At 35.4% G+C, this 13,357-nt stretch overlaps 1 protein-coding gene across 1 annotated transcript in view; it reads right to left on the reverse strand.

Annotated features, from left to right (window-relative positions):
• LOC106883934 (protein Wnt-5b) overlaps positions 1–13,357 on the reverse strand; it is a 295,413-nt gene that overhangs the window by 104,183 nt on the left and 177,873 nt on the right. Inside the window, exon 2 of the mRNA XM_014935079.2 lies at positions 8,668–8,918. Coding sequence (XP_014790565.1) covers positions 8,668–8,918 — 251 coding nt within the window. The remainder of the gene's footprint in view (positions 1–8,667; positions 8,919–13,357) is intronic.

The following is a 13,357-nucleotide window of genomic DNA, read 5'->3' on the forward strand; positions in this document are numbered from 1 at the left end:
TTTTCCTTCCTACGATCCCTTTTGATCGACCCCCCCCTTTTTTCCCCTCCCAAAAAGAAAAGCTCTACATTGTATTTGTCCCATCTTCGTCGAGCCCTGTGTGGCTAATAAAAGAAATGTATCTATCTATCTATCTATCTATCTATCTATCTATCTATCTATCTATCTGTCTATCTAAACAGTCGACATTAAAGGAGGAATATTTCAGAAACATTTTCTACACCTCTCCTTTCGAATAATTTCTGTCTATGATTTAACCAACATTCCTGGCCAGAGGCCAGACTGGGAATGGATATAAAAGCAATAGAGTCACAAACAACCATCTTCTGTATATGGAGGACCTCGAGCCGTATGTCAAGCTGAAAAGCATCTTACGAAGTTTATAACAATTCAGGAAGATAAAAAAATGAAATGGTAGATGAGTTGGAAAATTGCTCCAAAACATCCTTTAAGAAAAGATTCAAACCAGTGATACTCACTCCATCAGTGAGAGAAGCAGAGATGAAATAATTCAACTAAAAACGAAGAATTCGAAATTTACTGAATTAGAGTACAATCAGATGAAGGAAAAGGTTAAGAAGGAATATTATAGACGACTTAGATTAATACTAAAAGCTTAATGAAACAATAAGGCAACATGTATCAGTAATAGTCATTTCAGTAGTAAATTACAGTTATGTGCTCAATAGGAAGGAAAAGAACACAAACTTAAAAGTCAGCACTGAAAGATATTTATCACTAACAAAGAAGGGTTGGAGACTTCTGTATCTAGAAGACTATTATAGAATATCTACTGCCTGTCTACAAAAATATCCAGCAAAGTGTAAAGAATAAAGGGAAGCATAAACAAAAGAAACCGTTTTCCATTTTCAGAGAGGCCAAAAGCAAAAAAAAAACAAAAAAAAAACAAACAGAAGCTGGAGCAACAGGCAGCTGTGAGGAAGATGGTGAAATACTTTAGAAGAAGAAGAAAAAAATAAAAAAATAAAACACAAACAGACTTAAAACAGGATTACAAAATGTCACGTTAAAACCTTGGAAAGCAAAGCTTCGACAAGGCCAGCAAAGTAGAAGTGGATTAAAAAAAGAAAAAAGAATTAAGACGAAATGGTTTTGATCGAAGCAGTAGATCAATGTCTTTCCACCAGAAAATATTCGAAACATATAATTAAGCAGTATAGATAAAAAAAAATTTAAAAAAATCATCAGTAAAATATTTGGAGTCTATGAAGAAACAATTAATCACATTGTTTCTTGCTGTCTAGTCTTAGACAGAAACCGAGTATATTAATAGACATGGAATAATTAGAAGTTTCTCACAACGGAAATCATGACAGTATTTTGGAATGCACAGAAAAGAATTTATAAACACATAAATACATTAAATTGCCTGAAATAATGACAAAGTAGCGACATGCCGATTAATGCAGAGAAAGAGATTAAAACAAATCACCCATAAGTTCTTCTCGGAGATCATTAAAATCGAAATTTTAATCAATATATAAATTTCTCGGGACAAGAGATTTCTGAGTAAAACGGAGAAACAATCTCCGTAACAATAGGTACCTTGGAAAAATATGATGAAGAGCAGATATACATAGAAGCTAAACTGTAGGATTACACATACATTGTACCATAAAGAGCAGATAGGTGCAGCAGGTGTCTCAGTACGAAATATAAATAAAAACCAAACAGAACATTCTTTTCAAAAGAGTCAAGAGCTGCTAGGGTTTGAGAGAATATTCAATAACGATAAGCCCATTAAAATACTTGTCGCTAATTTAGGCACAAAGGCAGCAATTTTGAAGAGAGGGTAAGTCAATCCCAGTCCTTCAACGACCCTGAAAGGATGAAAGGCAAAGTTAACTTCAGTAGTATTTAAATTCAGATCGTTAAAGAACTGGAAGAAATTCAGCGTGGTATTGATTCTAATATAAAAGTTAAAAGGCCTAGGGTTTTTTTGGTGGGGGAGGGGTGTTAGTCAGTACCATCGATCCTAGTACTTGATTGGTACTTTATTTTATCGACCTCGAAAGAGAGAAAAGCAAAGTTGTTCTCTACGGAGTATGAACTCGGTACTTGAACTGCGGGAAACTAGTGGAATGCATTGTGTTCGAAGCTCTAATGAATCTTTCGGCTTGCCGATTTAAGACAACTAAAATAAAAATACCAATTTGAAGCATAGACAAAGCCTGCAATTTCGAGGAAAGGAACAGTGGATTATATCGATCACAGTTGTTTACTCATTTATTTGTCAACCCCGAAAGCGCGATGGACAAATCACAAAAATGGCAGGGCTCAAAATAGAATCCAGTACGAGACAACAGACAGAAATGATAATACAATAGAAACATAGGGCAAAACACAACAATCAAACTAATAAATGACAGAGGCGGTATTTGCTCTCGCCACCGTATGCTCGATCTTTCAGGGATAGTTTTTTCTCAGTTGATTTCTTGGCCGCTCAGCTAGTAATCTCGACCCAGTTTTTATCTACATGGAAGACTGACTCAAGCCAGACTCCTATTATCTTTGATCCAGCAAGCCATGATGCCGTTCAAGCATGCCGTAATTTAAACCTACTCACTTGTCCTGAGTAATGTGCTGTTTCTTTTGTCACTCGTATTCCTTCAGTTCGGTGCTGATCAACCCGATTTTCGCAGTGACGTTCATTCGCTTATACCAACGCGACCTTCTCAGGATGCCGTTATGCAGCCCTTACCTCAACATTTGCTAAAGAACAACGACATACAAAAGTGATGTGAAAGAACACAGTTGATGGGCCAAGTATGTGATTCGAAACAGTTCCTATAGACAGCAATTTAGCTTGACCATCGAAAAAGCTGTTGACGACGGAAGTGAGCCAACCTCTAAAAAAAGAAATCAATACCGACTCGGCTTTTGGCTGCAGTGGTGGTGGTGGTGGTGCCTACTACTACTACTACTACTACTACTACTACTACTACTACTACTACTACTACTACTACTACAGTGACTGCATTTGCACTATACCACCCAAAATCAGATATTGAAAGACGATATTGATATTTACCAGGAATACAAGGCAGTAGGGGTCTTAAAACTATTGCAAAATATCCATGATGAAGTATGCAGTAAAGAATCCTGGAAAACTAGTACAGGTAGGTACAAAACATGGACAGAATAAACCAAAAAAATGTCTTCTTTTTTTGCTTTCAAGGAACCCAAGAAATACAAAACAGAAGTTGCAATAACAGACAACTATGAAGAAAATGGAGAAACAACAACAGAAATCCCAAAGCAGTAAAAATTTAAACTAAAATTGGGACAAAAGAATGCTCGGATAAAACAGTAGCAAGAAAATAATATCGGAAAAAACTGAACTGAGGGTTAAGTGCAGGACTTAAAGCAAAGTCTAATGTTTTTTTGGGGGGTTGAAACACAGGACCAAAGCCTCCCCACAAAAAAAAAAAAAAATCATCAAAAGTTTATGATGAAGGATACAATAACTACAGAATATATGGAAACGGGGAGAAACAACCAACCACATTATCTCTGGCTGCTCAATCTGCCAAGAAAGAATACATTCATAGACATGACAAAATTGAGATATATGTACCGTAGAAGTTATGCTAGCATTATAAAATACAACAGAAAAAAGATGGTTTTGAGATACACCAGAAAAAGCTATCCGAGAAGGGAAAAGAAACTATACTCTGGAATATATCAATATCCATAGACAGGAAATAAAGGCTAACCGACCGGATATTGTTGTCAAGGCGATTAGGGAAAGAAATACTTAATCGATATATAAGAACCAAGAGATGATAATGTACCGCTAAGTGATGGAGGCATTATCCAAAGATAATGATAGAAAATGCCCGCAAATACATAACAAAACACAAAGAATTACAAATATACATGTATAGAAAATAGAACTACTTGGTATCTCACACATGTTGCATTGAATACTTTCAATACAGTAATGATATCAAAATCAAAAACAAAACACTGCACATACACAAGGCACACAGAACTGAGCCCGATGGTGCAGTGAAAACTAACAATAGGAAAAGACAACCGAACAACAACAATTACAATGATTATGATTCTTGCCAGCTACAATTTCGTGGAGAGGGCGTTAGTCGATTACATTAATCTTAGTGCTCAACTGGTACTTATTTCATCGATCCTAAAAGATGAAAGGTAAAGTCGACTTCCGCGGTATTTGATTGGAAGATTAAAGAAAATTCCACATAGATTTACTGAAACATAAAGGCTATGAAATACATACAACCCACCACACAATAACGATCTTTTGAGTAGTTTTCCATATCGTGCTGCCAATTACACTTCGTTTGTTATCCGCTTCCGGAAGATAGATGACATCTAAAAACAGGCTGGTCAGTAAAGAGAATCTAGTAATCGTATCTACGAAGTTTGATTGTTGGTTGATTTATTCAAATATTTGAATTAATAAAAATATAGTAAATATTGGTAATACGTATTGGATAAATCTAAGTATACACAACAACTTGTAAACTTCTTACTTCCATGCAAAATCAGTTTTGAAGAGGAAGAATATAATCAGTCACATTGACCAGTTATGTGACTGGTATCTATTTTAACGAAGCTGGAGGTAAGTGAAAAGTAAACTTGATCTTAATATTGATTTCAGAGTTTTGGCACAAGACCAGCAAATTTGGGGGAGAGGATAAGTCGATTACATCGACCCCAGTGTTCAACTGGCACTTATTTTATTGACCCCAAAAGCAAAATCGACCCCAGCGGAATTTGAACTCAGAACGTGAAGACGGACGAGATACCACTAAGCATTTTGCCCCCGACATGCTAACGATTCTGCCAGCTCGCTACCTTTAAGCTTGATCTTAATATTATTGAGATTGAGACGTGAAAATGTGAAATGAAGTACCATAGAGAATTCATTTCATAGCTTAGCTGTTTTGGCTGTCTCCATCACGGCTTGAATCATTAGCTCAGCACATATAATACAGATTAGTTACTATTATCATTGTTGAGTTGTACTCCCAGCCACCTCTGCTCAACCACAAAAATAGCACAGAGGTAGTCGATTGAATAACTTATCACACCAGACTAATCATGCATCAGCACTTTCAGGTATGAGACCATAATATGGTAACGCTCTATATTTCCAAGAGTTTCGAAAAGAGAGATTTGATCCACACCGACATTCCGTTTTTCTTATAAATAACCAAGTCTATCGGTGGTACATTTCATGTATGTCCTTGTAAATGAAAATAAAACTAATGAGATTAAACTTGTTCCACTTTGTTATCATTATAGATAGTACAGGAAATATTTCAATTAGGTATCATAGATTGTTTGTTATGTTAAATGCTATATTATTGTTGAAAACTACCAGGAGAGGATGATATTTTGTATATATATATATTCAATGAGTACAAAAACAAACGAGGAAAGTCGTCAGAATAGATAAGGATGAAAAAGAAAGAGCAAATAGTAAGTGGGACACGATGGGTAAAAAAGAATGAAAGAAGCAATTAAAGAATAAGAGAGAAAGAGATTGATAGACAGAGTATAAGAGAAGATAAGGGAAGGTGGGAGAGAAAGAGAGGCAGAGAGGGAGAGAGAGCTGCACTTTACGAAGTAAAAAGGAATCTGTTGACAGAAAGAATAGTTATTCTACGTGTCAGTTGGCTTAATTGATTAAAGTCTGCCTTTACATCGACACTCATGTGAAATTATGGAATCAGAAGTTAGGCTTCCTGTGAATTTGAATGGCCACCAATCTGTCTATTCATACAGGACACGTAAGGAACAAAGAGTGTTACTGCGCAGTCGTGAGGCTATCCGGCTACGTGCAAGAAATGGTTGAAAATAAATCAAGTTATTTTCGGCTTTCATTTCAGCGTATTTAACTTGCTATAGCTTTACTTTCTAAAATATTTATTATTATTATTATTATTATTATTATTATTATTATTATTATTATTATTATTATTATTACTGCTGTTGTTGTTGTTGTTGTTGGCAAATTTATTTATTGATTGAATTTAATTATCCAGCTGAAGGTGAACAGTTTTTCTTTTAATATGGTAATTTACTTTTGTTGACACATACACACACACGCACACACACACACACACACACACACACACATACACACACACATTGGGCACGTGTTTATGCATGCGTGTGTATGTATATATATACGCGCGTTCTGTTAAGTGAAATGAGAAGCAGCTCCTCTTTCAAGCATGTCGGGGTGAAAAGACGGCTATAACTTGTTCAAAATATAATGTGAAGCTTTACAATTTTTATTGTTCACAAAAATCAGATAAGGATTTTCTAAAAGTTTTATGTTCTGCTCATATAACACTCATTCTGAAAATTTATTTCAGGTTCATAAGTTCATCTTCATTCTCCCACTTCGAGTGTTGATTTTGTCAATCTTCTGCCGCCTCTTACTTGCTAACTTCTTCTTAAAGATATGCTTGATTCTTTGAATTAGGGCAACCTGTGTAATCTTTTTGTGCTGCTCGTAACAGTATGAGAAAGAGGGCGGAGATTTTAGTGTACTTTTAGTGTTACCTACACGGAAGCTGATAATATTTAAAAAAACAATGTATGCACGGTGCTCTGCCTTTAAGATGCAACGTCATTCACCTGTAAAATCTCATGTAAGCTTCACCAGTGTTCGCGAGTCAAATACCAATAGCAACTTGGTGGCTGGCGCGAATAAGATCAACAAAAAACTGTAGTATAAAAGATGGAGAAGGCGCGTGAGGACTCTCCTACCACGACAGGAATAGTGGGTGGAGATGATGAGTGGATCTACCTGGGGAGAATATGCTCCAACGTTTTGGGTCGTCGAAAGAGTATGAAGATTTACATACCACATTGGTTATTGTTGTATAAACCTCTTGTGAGAACGTCTCTGTTGGGGTTCTCTGCTCTATTTTGATGCTAGATGAGTCTATGATTGTATGTGTGTGTGTGTGTGTGTGTGTGTGTGTGAGGAGTATTGCTTTTGGTGACGATGTACTTATCAGAAAAGAAGTGATTGGTTTTTAATTTTTGTCCTCCCACCATCGCTTGACAACCGATGTTGGTGTGTTTACGCGCCCGTAGCTTAGCGGTTCGGCATAAGAGACCGATATAATAAGCTTACAAAGAATACGTCCTGGGTTCGATTTGTTCGATTAAAGGCGGTGCTCCAGCATGGCCGTAGTCAAGTGACTGAAACAAGTGGAATAGTGAAGAGCATACATATTTAATACCCCACAACATATATACATACATAGTGGTTTTTAACACAGAAAAATGTCTGGAATTTGGTGGGAAGAGTTAGTCGATTAAATCTAACCCAGTACTTGATAATTTATTTTATCACCTCCAGAGAGATGAAAGGTAAAGTTGATCACAGCGGGATTTGAACCATGAATGTAGTTAGGAGCCGGAATTAATACCGCAAAGCATTTTGTTTGACGATCTAACAATTTTTGTCTCTGCATCGCTCTTATATATACATACGTAACACATACAAACTCCTGTATATTCATAACAACATGCAGATAAATACACATATACAACTGGAGCATTTTCCATCCTTACATCTGAAAGTCAAGAATCATGGCTAGTAATGGAGTAATTTGTGGCTTTCATGCATGAGCTATTGTTACTCAATTGAAGCATGTCAGTATTAAAACTGCTCTATGCAATACACAATAATTATCAGTCATCTTAATATCTGACGTTTCATTACTTCATTTTAGCATTATAATGTAACTCGGCTCTGAATGTAACGCTTTCAAAACAAGAGTTATCACCGTAGTCACCCCTATCATGTCTATGTAGTTGATCATATTGCTACTATTAATATCTATTAATATTACAGTAAATCTATAACAAATTATGATGCTGAAATTATACACACAGACTCAGACACACAGACACACACATACACGTATTGCATCATATAAAGGTATTATATCCATTTAAATTACCGCATACTGTTATATTCACTTTTCATTATAATTTCATTATAATGATATTAGTATTAGATATCTCAGTTTTTTATCATTCGACCTGGATGTGGTACTTACTTGCATATGTTAAAGTTATGGTAACCTGATTTATTAACAACAGTATAAACTTAAACGTCAGCGATGCCGGTGGTATATGATTATCATTACATGAGTACAAGTAGAAGTTATTTGATTACAGGAGAAAATCTTAAATAGGACTTAATGAAATCGCAAAATTTCTTCGCAGTTTTCGACAATCTAGTATTTCAAAGATACTTCGTTAATTACAAGCTCCACATCACCCAAGATACCATTTCAAACATCTTTCTTGTTAATGGACATTCATATATTTCCTAGATATAAAGCGTTTGACATGTTGAAAGGTTTAAATGAAAACCTGTATTATATAGAATGAATATTTTAAACAGTTGGAGTACATTTTACAAAAAAAAAAAAAGATTAATTTGCATTACAAAGTTATGTCGAAATATTTCCTTTCGGGATTCCTTACAGTTCTTAATCCATTCTAATTTTTCACTTAGCACCCTATATTCGATAATTATAATCTGCTTGATTAGTGCAGAGAAATACAGAAACCCGTAATTGGGCTGGAGTTAACATTGATTAAAAATATGAGGTAATGATAGATTTTACTCACCAAGTTCCAAAACAGGACCAAATACTGTTTCATCACCGACTATGCTACAATTCCATCGGCGATTTCGGAACTGATATTGGCACTCCCTGATTCCTAACTGAGCTCCACGACCAACACTTGGCATGTGGTCGTAATGTGTTTGACATATTTGAATTTGGCCAACAGACAAACCTTTGAGACCAACACACATCGGGCGTGCTCCAAGCATGTACATCTTCCGCCATACCTCTCCACTCTGTAATCCCAAGTTCCTAAAAAATGGATTAAACTATCGTTAGAAATATAAATGTTAAAATAATTCGAAAGAAGTTGGAAATAAAGATTTCTAAGGTAAAATAGATGAAAAATATTAATAGCAGTTAGGGATGAGATTCACCGAAAAACTGACTACATAGAAACGAATACATCTCCCATTAGTAAAAGAAAGAAACAACTTACAAAACATGCAAAATATTGAAATTGTGGAGCTGTACTCATTCTCTAAATAATTGTCAAGCGGTTAGTAATATTTTTAAACATATGCATTTCTACTTCTATCTTTGCTATTAGTTTGCGCAAAAATTAAGCAGTATAGCTCTTAATGCTTTATATTTTCATTTTCCGATCTTAACCACTGTGCGATATTTATACTTACACCTTAGCGGTGTTTAACGCACGCATTATAAAGATAAATGAACAAACAATTACGTTTATTCCATTATATGTCATAAATTTCTGCTATTTGAGTAAGACATTTTATCATTTATTGATACATAGGGGAAAGATAATCAGTCAATGGGGTAACGGAAATGAAGGATGTAATATAATTGATTTTGCTTTTTTTTTTTTATATATGTACTTAACAACTTGGACACAAATATATCTATTCACTTTGCATACCGTATTCAGTTCTATATCAGATAATATTGGCGCGAAGTAAGAAATATTTTATATTCCTTACAATTTATATATATATATATATATATATATATATATATATATATATATATGCAAATGTATGTATGCATGTATGCGCATATATATATATATGTGTATATGTCTGTCTATGTATGTATGTATGTGTATGCATAGTAATGTACTCGTGCCATCAATTATGACGGTAAATATGTCCACGAGTAAATATGTGTTGATCATTCAAATATATTGAAAATGATGATGAAATATATATAAAATAAAGAAAAATACATTCATTTTAAAATTATTTACAAATTCTGATGGAGTACGCTTTGTGTTATCTGAGAATTTGATACTTGTGTAAGTGTTGTATTTGAATCACTCTCTAGCTTTCGAAGGTTGTCCAGCACGCACTTAGACGCGCGCACGCATCCACATACGAGCATACACACATATACACTATTCTACAGAAAGATGGCTTTACTCCATTTCTTCGCTGAAAAATAAGAAAATTCTTGCTAATTTAAGGAATATATGTGTATACACTCACACATAACACGTATGCATAGCTGTACGATAATCTTTAATGAAATGTTTCACAAACTATTCCAGTTAGAAATAAACTAAAAACCAATTAGATGACGGGAAAATGGAAGAAAGCTGCGTGCAGGACTCGAACCACGCGTCTTCTGTAGACCAGACAGACTTCCTATTAATTACACTAATGCAGATAACCAACAGACCTTTTTAAAATGCTTTCCTATCGACAGAAAATTTTCAAACTTTTCTACTGATGTAGTTTTTCATGCCCCTGATGGTTTGCATTTACATTTATTGACGATAAGAAAATGAAAAACAATTTAACGAAAGAAAACGAAGACTCATATCGAAGACGAAAAAATTTAATGAAATACAATTAAAATGTTATGCAAACATTAAATATTCTTTCTATAACAGGCACAAGGCCTGGAATTTTGGTGGAGAGGCTAGTGGATTACACGGATCTCCATGCTGAACAGGGAATTTATTTCGTAGACTCCGAAAGGAAGAGAGGCAAAGTCGACCTCGGCAGAATGTGAACTCAGAACGTAAAGACGGACGGAATGCTGCTAAGCATTACTCCCGACGTGCTAGCGATTCTGCTTGCTCGCCACATTACGTAACTATTAAATATGAAAGGGAAAAATATTGTATTGTTCCAAAATGAAAAATGAAAGAAAACAAGTCAGTAACAACGAAATCGAGTTATGCATTTAGTTTTCTAACTGTACCTGCGACACCACAGTGACTCGCAGCACCGTTCATTTCGTCGCTTGAGGTAGGTCCAACTGATTTCACTTGTTGCGTGTGGGCCCCTCTTGCGAGTTGACAAACTCAACTTTGTGGTTAACTGTTCTGTGCCTAAATTAGTAACCTGGTATCTTTGGAAAATGCAAGTATGCTCTCCAAAAGTCATTGTGTGTTGTTGTCCCTAGCAGAACCGACTATCGTATACACTCATCTAGTATGTCACAATTCCGAGAAGCACAACGTATAGAAATAGCTCTCGTATCACAATTTCAACCATTTTCCGGGACCACCGACCTTTGATAGGTTGCAGAGTAGATCCTCCGCACATATCTCGTGTACATAATTGCTTTAATGAACAGCCTAGTACTGCTCATTCTCAACTTTTCCACACAAAAACTATGATCAGTTCTTTCACCTGAGGCAACAAAGCCACCAGAATCACAGCATTAAGAGGAAGAGTAACCCCTCCCAACCATGTGCTTTTCTCACGGAGATAGATTCTACAGTGCCAACAGACACAACCATAACATAGTTTCATGTTCCTAACATGTAACCTGTGACTCATTTTAGGTAGAACTCCCTTCTCTTGAAAAAAACATTGCTGCGTCTTACACCATCTTTATACCCTTCGACAAATTTACGAAATTTACCGTTGAAAATCTCATTTTGTAAACTAAAAAAAGCATTGTATTTAACAAAGAAATAAATAAATACGCTTTGCTGCACTCGTTCAAAGAATCTTGCTAGAAACAGGAAACAAACGAACGACAGGTGGACAACAGCAGACGATAATGCTAATACTGTACCAATGGAAACAGACATTTGCGACATCCGGTAATGTCGGTAATAGGGTGGGGGTCGGATCGGCTAAAACTTCAAAAATTCAAAAGTTTGGAACTTTTTATTATTGATTGCGAGAGGAAATGAATGCAGTTTTCGTTATCAGCACGCAGAACGACCATCAGTGTAGAAATTTCGAGAAAACTCGACGATTGGATGGAGTTTAAAAAGATCCCTCAAAACTTTCTTTTATCAAATTAAACACCTAATTTTTATCAAGGGGAAACACACACACACGCGCGTATATACATACATACATACATACATACATACATACATACATACATACGTACATACATACATACATACATACATACATACATACATACATATGTATGCATAGTTGTAGAAATCAGCTGCCCAGCGGATGTTAATATAAAGCTGAAGATCAGTGAAAGAGAGAATACTTACGCAGAACTATTCAGATATCTGAAGTTAATCTATCCAGATTACAAGTTCAGGTTTATACCTGTAATTATTGGAGCACTGGGATATGTAACACACTGCCTAAATATCAATTTTGATAAGCTTCTCAAAACTAGAAAGGAGAAAGCTGATTCGAAGACTACAGATCTAAGCCAACTTTACAGAAGTTATCATTTAAATATGTATGAGCATGTCTAGACATGCAACCATATGCATGAGAAAACATACATAAAACAAAACATATAAATCTGCACATATACATACATACAAAAATACCCTGTTGATATTGAAATTCCAATGAAGGAGCCTTAGATCTAGGCTAGAAACCGGCTCTTTCTCTATTGGTGAGAAATCTTGAAATAACACTGAATAATGACATACATACATAAATACATACATGCATACATACATGCGCACACTCGCATAAATAGATACAGATATAATGAACAGTTGACTTCGATGCACATATAAAGGTCCAACAGCTCAGTAGAAAAATTTTACTATGCTATGACAAAACTATACTGAATCATTAGAACATACACACACACACACACGCGCGCGCACACACACACACACACACACACACACACACACACACACACACACACACACACACACACACACACACACACACACACACAGATGATTTGTTTATAACAGTGAAAAGTCTTAGGTAGGAGCAGCTGCACGGTTTGGAAAAACCGATGGCATAAAAAATAAAAGAATAACGCGCACTTTACCACGTGCTCCATCAAACAACACTCATAAGCTAATATTTCGGGGACACGCTCTCAAGGAAATGTGCTTTAACTAAAGCTAAAATGTACCACGCTCCAAGTAGCCTCACTGCATCCTGGGCAAGGTCTGAAATAATAACTATCTGTCAGAACTCAATATATTTATGCTTTAGTCTAAAGTGTCAGGTGAATATGAATTAATGACTAACAAAAGAACAAGAGCTACGTAATCACTTTCATTAGGTTACCTATGTTTCAGAGATTTGAAACATTGGATTCGAGCTTAAAGCCTCCTCAGAGCGATGCAAATGAAGACTCCCAGTACAATGCTTCATATAGCAGAAACAGCTATAAGTCAATGGAAGTGATTACGTAACTCCCTGTCTTTTGACATTCATATATATATACACACACATATATACACACATACATATATACATACATATATATATATATATATATATATACACATATATACATATATATACATATATATAGATCGG

The sequence above is a fragment of the Octopus bimaculoides genome, chromosome 3, assembly GCF_001194135.2.
Source record: "Octopus bimaculoides isolate UCB-OBI-ISO-001 chromosome 3, ASM119413v2, whole genome shotgun sequence".
In the NCBI taxonomy this organism is placed as follows: Eukaryota; Metazoa; Mollusca; class Cephalopoda; order Octopoda; family Octopodidae; genus Octopus; species Octopus bimaculoides.